The sequence below is a fragment of the Cibotium barometz genome, chromosome 33 (genome assembly GCF_041138505.1).
Source record: "Cibotium barometz isolate CiBa-2024 chromosome 33, ASM4113850v1, whole genome shotgun sequence".
Classification (NCBI taxonomy): domain Eukaryota; kingdom Viridiplantae; phylum Streptophyta; class Polypodiopsida; order Cyatheales; family Cibotiaceae; genus Cibotium; species Cibotium barometz.
This window is the reverse complement of record NC_141078.1, coordinates 46,386,397-46,397,018: the sequence shown is the minus strand read 5'-3', so window position 1 is coordinate 46,397,018 and position 10,622 is coordinate 46,386,397. Positions and strand designations below refer to the sequence as shown.

Here is a 10,622-nt window from a genome sequence, read left to right as displayed (position 1 = left end):
TCGGGTAAACATGCATGTCCTCTTTGTGGCCTTTCATTTTAGTACATGAGTATGCTGACGGTTTGTGTAAGACCATATTCGATAATCATCATCGATTTCTCTCGTCAGATCATCCTAAATATGTTGCTAGTAAGAGTAACATTCCTCCACAAACACTTCGTGCAAAAAAGATTGGAAGCGTATTTGGGAGTCTACAAATGTTCTTCCTCCAGATGGCATGAACAGGTACAATAATGTTTTTCAATCTTGTTTTGTGTAGTCTCTAATTGGATTAAAGATCACATAGAGAAATCCCTTGTGTAGGTACTCCATCTTTTTCCAGCTACCATATTGGACCCATCTTAAGATCAACCATCTTCTTGATCCCATGCACATCTTCAAGAATGTGGGATCTGGTATTTGGGAACATGTTGTTGGTAAACGAGACAATGTTAGCATACGGGAGGACTTGTGGGTCGCAGGACGTATGCGTCAAGCTTGGCCCACGAGAGGAGGGTGGGCATGATCGTCTTCCCTGCTTGCACCATGGATTATATCAAAGAAAGAGGAGAAGCAGTTAAAGCAGGCTATCACCACTTTGCGTACTCCCACTGGATGCATGAGATCATTGAAGGGAGCCTTTACAACCACTAAGAAAAGAGGCATTGAGCAACTATATGGGTTGAAGTCCCACGATTGGCACAACATGCTCCAAGTAAGTGTTTTCCAAGTCTTGTACGTTGAAATTAAATTTTGTAATGCCATAAACCATACATACATGTGCTCTTATGTGTGCAGTTCATACTACCTACTAGCATCGACCATTGTGCAAACAAGAGTTTGAAAAAATGTATTTATAAGATGAGCGAGCTTGTGAGGTATGTAAAACCCATGTCAGGTTTCATTATACCTTGCAAAATGAACGTGAATGAGGTATAACGTACTATTCATTTATTTTTCAGATATGTTAGTTCCAAAGCAATTGATCCAGCCACGTTGAATGATGCACGTGTTATGGCAGTGGAGGTGGTTTGTTTGGTAGAGGAGACTTTTCTGTGAACCATTCTCACAAGTCAACTACATCTCATTGTGTATTTAGTGGACGAAATTGCTTTATGTGGCACTGTGCATGCACGTTGGATGTTCTTCCTAGAGCGCTTCATGAAGACCTTAAAAGACTTTGTGAGGCAAAGTGCAAGGCCCGAAGGAAGCATGGCCGAGGGTTGGTTGATACAAGAGTCTCTTGTATATATTTTAGAATTTCTTGGTCAAGTAGACAGCTCTTTGCCGACTATGGAGCAATGAAGAGGACTTGAGGATGACCTCTATTGTGCTTCAAGGAAAAGGACAGAGTAAAGTAATTGACAGAACATTGATTTTGATGATCTCAATTTCACTTGCATCCTTAATAGTGATGTGATGAGCAGATGGGTTACAAGATATGAGGATGCAAAGACAAAAAGGCAAGCAGAAAGAGCTCTCTTTCGGAGGCAACATGGCTCTCGTAAGGCATACCCTAAGCATCTAGCAACACTTCCGAATAATATCCATGTTGATTGGTTGCATGAGGAAATGGAGAGAGCATAGAGCAGTGAGGGGCTGCATATCACGGTGGAAGAATGGGAGTATACACGAGGATGCATTTTAAAGGTACATAGAACTAATGTTTTTCATTAGTTGTAAGTGATTTGCTTTTAATATTTATTCACATTGCTTACACAAATATTGCTTCATTTTGGTCCAGTGCACTATGTTCAATGCTATATGGTGTGAAGGCAAGCATTTTCGAACACAAAGAATTGATGAAAAGAGGAATACACAAGATTGCGCTGTCATTAGTAGCTTTGAGGGAGCCAATGAAAAGATGGATGATTATTGTGGCACAATCCAAGACATATTTAGGCTGGACTTTCTTCGTCGCTTCTTTGTGTATATTTTGGATGTCAAATGGCAAATGAATGTGGTGGAAAAAGGGCCGTATGCAATGATAAAATGCCATGCAAGTGGATATGTAACTATTGACTCTACAAAGTTTTGGCAAACAAAGAAAGATAGGCTCGTATTGCCACAACAATGTGAGCAGGTATGCATTTTTTTACTAATGTGTTTCATGTACATATATATCTTAGCTCGCGTACCCCTTGACTTTTGATATGCTAATTAATTACTGCAGTATGTGTATTTGAGTAGGTTATCTATCTGCCAATGGTGCATGACATTAAATGGTGGTACGTCATCCCTATTGCACCACGTTCCTCCAAAGTGATGTATAATACATTCACTGATATGGAGCATATGGAGGATGTAGCAAGCCGCAATGAAGATGATGTCGAACATGCCAATGAAGAAGTTGTGATCGATGATCAAGAAATAAGAGATGATCATGATAATAATGAGGATGAGCGTGCCATTTCTCATGATCATGAGGATGACCCTACCATTGAGGCTGATGGTGATGTTGATGAGGATGATCAATGGTGGACAGAATATCATAGTGGAATAAATTTAATCGTAGCCTTACAAATTGATCAAATGGATATTCATGTTGATCGTTTGTGGCAAGGATGGATCTTATTGAAGATGATATCGAATCCTAACCAATCCATCACTGTATCGTTCTGAATTGATGACATTTCTATTGTATATGTTATCTTTTAATTATCATCTCATGATTTATTTTTGAATATATTACATTGTTGTAAATGCATTGTTGTAAATGTATGTAGTGGGATTGTGTAATGATATATACTGTAATGTACTATGAGATGGTTTAAAGAAAATGGTTTTTAATTTTATAAAGGAATGGAGTTTTTCTTAATAAAGTTCTCTGTTATCGCGTTTAATAAGGCGTGTATAATTGCGTGTATATACACGCACTGGTACACGCATTTCTGAAACTAGTATACACGCAAATTTAGATGCCAATATACATGCACTGGTACACGCGTTTTTGAAACCAGTATACACGCGAATGTAAATGCTAATATACACGCGAGATACTACTCATATACATGCGCGACCATACACGCGCTCGTAACTTATCACGTGTATCGAACGCGTGTATGGCAGCAGTGTCTTGTAGTGACAATACTCATAAAATACAAAAATGAGTAGAGATCAATAAAAATACAGAATGTTTATACAAAAATGAGCCGAGTTCAATGAAAATACAGAATCTTTACAAAGCTTTGGCTTTGGACAAATACAAAATGCCTCTAAGCTGTTTCAGGCTCTATAGCCTCAGCCTTGGCCTCCTCCTTTGACTCAACCTTCGGCTCTGTCTCCTTTGTTGTTAGCACCTTGCCTGCCTTGTCCTTACCCTTGCCTACAAATGGAAGCTTCCTCTTTGCATTGCCCTTGCTTCCCTTCTCAGGTACTCCTTGCTTAAAGTTGAAATGCATCATAGGAGAACGAAATGACATCTTTCTTCTCTTCTTTGATGCATTAGTGCTAGCAGCAAAACTAGTGGAAGTGGCGAGTGAGGGTCATCAAGCGTAATTGCATTATTGAGGATAATGCTTATTGCCTTTACCTGCATACTCCACAGCCAGAACTTGTCTGAGCGAACAGACTGCAAAACAACATAAAAGTCAATTAGAATAATGCGAGATCTCTCATGAAATGAACATAGAGAAATTATATTACAATGACACAAGAAACTTACATGGGTGTCAAAATTAGTGTACTTGGAAAGGAGGAACTTCTAGACATTTGCGACTACATGCCAACCACAAGAGTGCGAATCCTTTTGCATAGAAACGGGTTGGTTGAGAAATTTTCACTCTATATTCTTTTTCAATTAAGGACATAGAGTTTCAATCAATGCAACTGCCCTCTTACATGCCCTACAGTCAAAAATATAAAGTAAGAATGACTTATAATCAACAATTAGGAAGAAAGAAGGAATCGATATAAAGTATAATGACTTACAATTTAGACTATCCATGCATTCCGATAAGGCTGCTCATAAAAATTGTCCGACAGTTCACCACATTAATTAAACAAGAAGACCAGTTCCCTCTGAAATTGGGAAAGTAAACAAAAAATATAAGAAACCTAACACAAGCAACTAATAATTTAAATTCCATCAACAGCTTGAAATCCAAAGAAAATACATACTTCTCTACATATGGCAGCACAACAAAGCAGGTGCTTGGACTAACTCCTTGGAAATAAGGAGCAAGGTCCTCTTCAGACCTCGACGAGTCAATTAGGATAGTTGATACCAAAGCATCACAAATATATACTTGCTTTGCCTGGTCTGGCAAAAGCTCTTTCAACGGTGCCCTACACATTGAATTAAAAACATTAGGAAAGGGAAAAAGAAATCAAAATAAGGAAGCATTCAAAAAAAAAAAAGGCTAAGAGTACACACCTTAAACAAGTAAGCACAATACTATCATTGATCTCCCTATTCTTTTTCAATGAGCATATAAGCATCCGTTGGAGCGATATGGAGGTACTTCTTCTGCTTGGCAGTGTACGATACATTGCATATGATCTGACTAGGCACCACCTTAAGTCTATCATTATTCTCTGTCTCCAACTGCATAAAGTTTTCTACCAATTCATCCCTAACCACATTCTCTTCTAAAACTGTCTCCAACTACATAAAGTTTTCTACCAATTCATCCCTAACCACATTCTCTTCAAAAATTGTCTCCTTTTCCTTCAAATCCGCCCCCTTTACCATCCTCTTCCACCTTTGTGGACTTGGTGTTGTCACCTCTTCAATCACCACCTTGTCGGCAGCCCTCTTTCTCTTCAAATCAAGAGGAATGGAGAGGATTTCTGCTACCTTTCTATCCTTGAATGGCACAGGTTGCATGAACTTATCATACCTATACCTAACATTGCTTACTAATGTCATGTCCTTGTCCATTAGTGTGACTCTCCTTGGAATAAGTAGCACAAATGTTACTATATAAGGAAGTCCTCGCATGACTCTTGAAGACATGCAATGGTACTACTCTGCCATTTAAAGTAACCTTTCATCTTTATTCTGTCGGCTAATGGATCTAACAATCCTCAAGAAAGGAGCTTTGGGGATGAGGAGATTCACAGTCACCTGCACCTTCCTTATCTCCGCAAACATTTTCCTTTGCCTTTGTAAAGAGACCCACGCCTTTGAAATATTCCTGCTAGTGTTGGGTTTAACCTTAGGGAGCAGAGGTTCACTTACGAGGTCCTTTAGAATGTCTTTTGGAAGATCTAGGACCGACACTAGATTTGGTACTGGATCTAGCTGGCACTGAAACTCTCATGACAGTCTGTTTCCTATACGGGCCATGGTAGTACTGGAAAAGAGAAGGCAGAATTAGTAGCCAAAAATCAGTCCATCCACCACGCGATATGGTGAATCCAAATGTGGACCAATATAAATATCGTGCGGTGAACGAAACAATAATGTGGCAATAAAATTAATCCAAACCGTCCACGAAGTGATACTACGATTCCAAAAGTTGGAGAATGGCCATATCACATGGTGAATGAAACAATATAAAGTTGGAGAATGGCCATATTACGCGGTGAACGAAATAATGTGGGGACCAATATAAATATCGCGCAGTGAACGAAACAATAATGTAGCAATAAAATTAACCGTAAACCGTCCCACGGAGCGATATGATGATTCCAAAAGTTGGAGAATGGCCATACTGCGCCGTGAACAAATTAAGGACAAGCACAGTGCCACAGAGTATCTCTTTGATCTACTGAGGAGGGCTGCGCAGGAGAAATCCCTTTCCCAAGACCCTACGTTCAACGTTCCTTTAAGTCTGGAGGATATTATCAAGGACATAGCAAGGACATCACTTGGAGGGAGAGTGGACAGAGTATTGCAAGTCATTAGGAAGTGAATGGGGTCTTCTTGGGCCCTTTAATTTGCCCAAGCCTAATCAAGGTGATTAAAGAATAGCCAAATGGGGGGTTGCCATGTGGACTGAAATGTTGGGTTTGTAAGAGAGGTGTAAGAGTGGTCAAAGGGTGCACTTTTTCCCCCAAAAAGAGGGGGAGGCAATTTTACAATTTTCGGACCTCCATAACTTCTACATACAAGCTCCGATTTGAGCGGAGATTATAGATCCGTGATCTACGCATCAAGAGCTTTCCATAGATATGTTACATGATATAGTTTTGTTCGCTAGATTTTAAATTCCATTTTCCCCCCAAAATTCAAATTTGAATAAAGTAGCCGGTTTGAAGCTTCTAATTAGAAAACGTTTCTTCTTAAGAGAAAAGGTTTAACTCCTTAAACTGCCAAATAAAAGGGCCCAAGAAGCCTTCCATTGAGGTCCTAATGTGGTTGGTGGAGGAGCTATCTCGGAAGGGTCAATTACTTATGTCCACATGTCAAGCTTCGTAGTCACCTCGTCTCAAAATGCAGGCATGCAGGCATGTCGAAGAGGTGGGACACTTACTCAGATGATCAACATATCAAGATATGTGTTGACATGTGCCCAGTGCATGGCAAGAAATGCAGGTTGCTAGAATATTATTTTAGGTTTGTTGCCTACCTCTTTCTTCATGCTGATAAGGAGGATTACACAAAGGAGAAGCTCAAAGGAAGGACTGATAAATCAGAATAATCCTTTATTTCAAGTACTCAGTATATAAAAGAAGAGGTCCTGGACCTTGTGTTCGAAAAGGAGGAGGAACTCCTCAGCACAAATTTTGATGTGGCAGAGTATAAGGCCTCCACCATCATTGATGAAGGAACATCATCTGTCCATGGGGAGCGATTGACGTCCAATTTTGTCATCCGTCATTGATGAAGGAACGTCATCTGTCCATGGGGAACGATTGACGTCCAATTTTGTCATCCCTGGGCTACCGTCCTTTTTAATTAATGGGAAGTATTACCTCCTCCTCTCCCACATTCAAAAACTCTACAGTTTTAGGGAGGATTACTATCTATAATAGCAGATGGTTGTGAAACTACATCCGGTGTTCTCGATGTAGAGAATGAGCATAAGGATGAATTTCTCGCATTAGGCATAGAAGTGACAGAAAACTTCATAGAGGCTCCACGAGCAATGTCCTTGTGCTTTAAAAAATCCAAGGAGAATGAAGCTTCTCTTCCTTCAGAGGAAGAATTTCAAGTCCCTCAGTAGGATATGGGCATTTCTGAGTTCGGCAAGGAACTTCCTCCCGAACGTCACGAGAACGTCACCAAGAAAACGAAGAGGGCTCCATCAACCTTTGAGTTGCAACCAAGCTGGAGGAGGATGAGAACCAGAAGGTAAATTATTGCTTAAGTTTGTCTGTTTTAATTCTTATTGCTTAAGTTTGTCTGATTTAATTCTTATTACTTAAGTTTGTCTAGTTTAATTCTTATTGCTTAAGTTTGTCTGGTTGAATTCTTATTGCTTCAGTCTATTTGAATTATTTCTTACTTTAGTTTGTTCCCTCTTGGTTCTTTGTCAATGCAGATAGAGCTTGATGACGCGGATGTATTTCTTTGACGAGGTGGTGCTGGTCGTGCGCAAGAGTTGGGCAAGATGCCACTCTTGCACACGTCTCTTCTATCGACAAAAATATATTTATTATATATCTAGCAAGTACTCCAGGGATGCAGAGATTCCACTCCTTACACTGAAAGCCCTATCTAGGTATACAGGGTATGCATTTATACCTTATAATATACATAAAGTCATGCTTATAGAGAAGTGTGCTGCCATCTGCATCTTTGGATGCGGCCCTGGTTTTTGGCCTTCTCGAGCAGGTTATTTCCTATATTATTCAAGCTATGCCCTAGGTGCAGGAGTGGAGGATGCAAAGTCACTCAAGGGCTATGAGGTTTTTGCATTATAGAGGAAAAATACCTACCGAAGAGGGGGAGCAAGAAGAGAAGAGACTCAAGAGCAATTATCTCTTTTTGTTATAAATATTTTCACTATAAATCTTCAATATAATGGAATGGTGCAATTATTTTTTTTTCAAGTCAAAAAGCTTTACAACTTTCTTCTTAATGTTGTCTACTTCCTAAGTCAAAAATGTTTACAACATTATTCAAATTACTTTCAACTTCAAAGTGTTGTTTCTACTTCCAAATTCTTCCTATGTGTCTTCATGAAGATCTCCATGCTGCATGACGTACTGGTCTTGTGCCAATTTTCCACTTTAGTGATCTTCTCTGTTTCACATTATTTTGTGCTGCCCTTGCTAGCTTACTCATACGTGCCCTTTCCATGGATAATTTTTGCCCAAAAGTGTATCTATAAAACCAGTTAAACATCGCCTTAAGGTAATTTATACGAGTCTTCCCTCCTTCATGCCGAGTGTTTTTTAAATATACTCATTTAGCTCGATAGTGAGATTTTTCCATTACTTGTGTGCTCTACCACTTTCCGAGCCGATGCCCATTGTCGAAAACCCGCCGGGTTTGTAGAGTTTTTAGTGGGTGAGCCTAACGGCAAGTCCCACAGTACCTGGGATCCTTCGGGGAGTCCTTAGTCGCTGTCGTGCCCAGTTATTGGTGGGTCTTCCCGAGGTCATGCCTTAAGGAAGTAGCGAAACCATTCTCACGACCCAGACGATGAAGCTAATGACAAAAGCGTTTCTCTGCTCGAGTCTCAGAGATGACTCTGACCCCTTTTTCTTCTCCTGTCTCTCGCCATTCCCGCTGTCTCTACCTCTCTAGTCTAATCAGCTCTGCCGACCAGCAAGCCCACCTCTTGCTAACGTTTAAGGCCAACCTGTTGGATGAGCATCGCTTGCTCAACAACAGTAGCAGTCATGTCGATGAGCTCTCCCCTTGCTCATGGAGCGGCATCACTTGCAATAACAACAATAGCACTGTGCAAGGCCTCAAACTTCTCCAATTTTTGGCTGTAAGACCCCGTCTCGCTTACTCACTCCTCTGCCGCCTTGCCAATCTCACCTTCATCGACTTCACTAACAATGACTTTGCCCGGCACCTTCCCTGAAGCGCTCCTCAATCGCAGCGCGCTGCAAAGTCTATGCCTGTCCACGAACCTCTTCGTCGGAATCCATCGACCGAATGATCGCCTTGCACGAACTCGATCTCTCCTTCAACAACTTCTCCGGATCCATCCCGGCATCATTTGGGCGGCTTCTAGAGTTTGTAAATCTGAACCTCGTTGGGAATTTCCCGAATGGCACAATCCCCTTCTAGCTGGGCAACCTCAGCAACCTGCAAGCCTTGAGTCTCGCTCACAATCCTTTCGCGGAGGGAATCGTCCCAGAAGAACTCGAAAACCTGACGAAGCTCACCTACTTCTGGTTGTCCGGATGCAGGGCACCATCCCAAGTACCCTTGGCAACCTCCTCGACCTCTCCAACCTGGATTTGTCCTACAACATGCTGACAGGAAGCTTTCCACCCAGCCTTTCCAATCTCAAGAGCCTGCATCAGCTTGAACTTTATAATAACTAGCTTGAGGGCACCATCCCTGAAAACATCGGCAACCTCACTAGGCTTGCCAATCTGGACATTTCAATGAACAAGCTCATAGGGCATCTTCCACCCAGCATCTCCCAGCTCCAAAAGCTCAGCAGTCTTCATATCTATCAGAACCTTTTTTCTAGCACCTTTCTTGCTGGCCTCGCAACAATTCCCACTCTGACAAACATAACCTTCTTCAACAATAGCTTCAATAGAATGCTGCCTCAGAATTTAGGCCTCGCTTCCAGATTAGTGGTGTTCGATGTGTCTACCAACCATTTCAGAAGTCCTTTGCCACCTCATTTGTGCTCTCGGGGTGCTTTGCAGATTCTTGCAGCCATGTACAACATGCTCGACGGTATCATTCTGGCAACATACTCCAATTGCCCTAGCATACGACTGCGTCTTAACAGCAATCAACTCTCTAGAGGCATAGTGCCTTCAGGTCTGTGGGGTTCCCCTGCTCTCTTCATCCTGCAGCTAGATGACAACAGCCTTGAGGGTGGCATTACTTCCACCGTTAGTCATGCTCGCAATCTGTCCATTCTAAACCTCGACAACAACCGCTTCTCCGGCAGCCTGCTGTGCCAGCAGAAATTCGCAATGAGTGGAGCCTCACCGTCATCTCCCTCTCGCAAAATCAATTCTCCGGCATCATTCCCCAGGGTTGCATCGGCACTAAGTTACACGGGGGGAGAGTGTTGGGATCAATGGCTATGAGGCCATCCGCTGGATATGGGCATCACATTCCATTGGATTAGATCAAGTAAATGCGGCCCAGAAGTAAACTCGGCCCAGGGGGTCGGTGGGAACGCCGTCATCGGAAGTGAAATTTATGGGTGTGAGAGGAATAAATGTGATATTGATGATTAGTTAATGTTTGTAAGGTGAGATTTAATGGGATTTTGTTTGATTTCCCAATATTCCTTTTTTTATCGAGTTTACCCTACTGTTCACCAATGTAGTGACCTTCTGCTGCGTGTGAGCTTTTCGCCTCCCTGCTATTCGAGGGGCTAGTTCCCTGTGCATGCACACACATCTCGCCTTCGACAGGTTCCCACATCCTCCAGGGACTGGCCCAAGTCTTCGTTTAGGGGAATAGGACCAAATTTCTACTGTTCGAAAGCCCGTCAATTGTCAGATTTTTCTATCGTGGGTTTTGTGAACAATGGGCTCTAAGCTCTAGTACTATGGATCTCAGGACCAAGCTAATGCAGATGTTTCTTGAAAGAAGTGAT

The 10,622-nt window shown here is 41.7% G+C and overlaps 1 protein-coding gene across 1 annotated transcript; it reads left to right on the top strand.

The window, feature by feature from the left end:
- Positions 1-9,438: 9,438 nt before the first annotated feature.
- On the top strand, positions 9,439-10,104 carry LOC147619650 (uncharacterized). The gene has a single exon (XM_086773474.1). The coding sequence runs from the start codon at positions 9,439-9,441 to the stop codon at positions 10,102-10,104; it is 666 nt and encodes a 221-aa protein (XP_086629600.1).
- Positions 10,105-10,622: the final 518 nt, after the last annotated feature.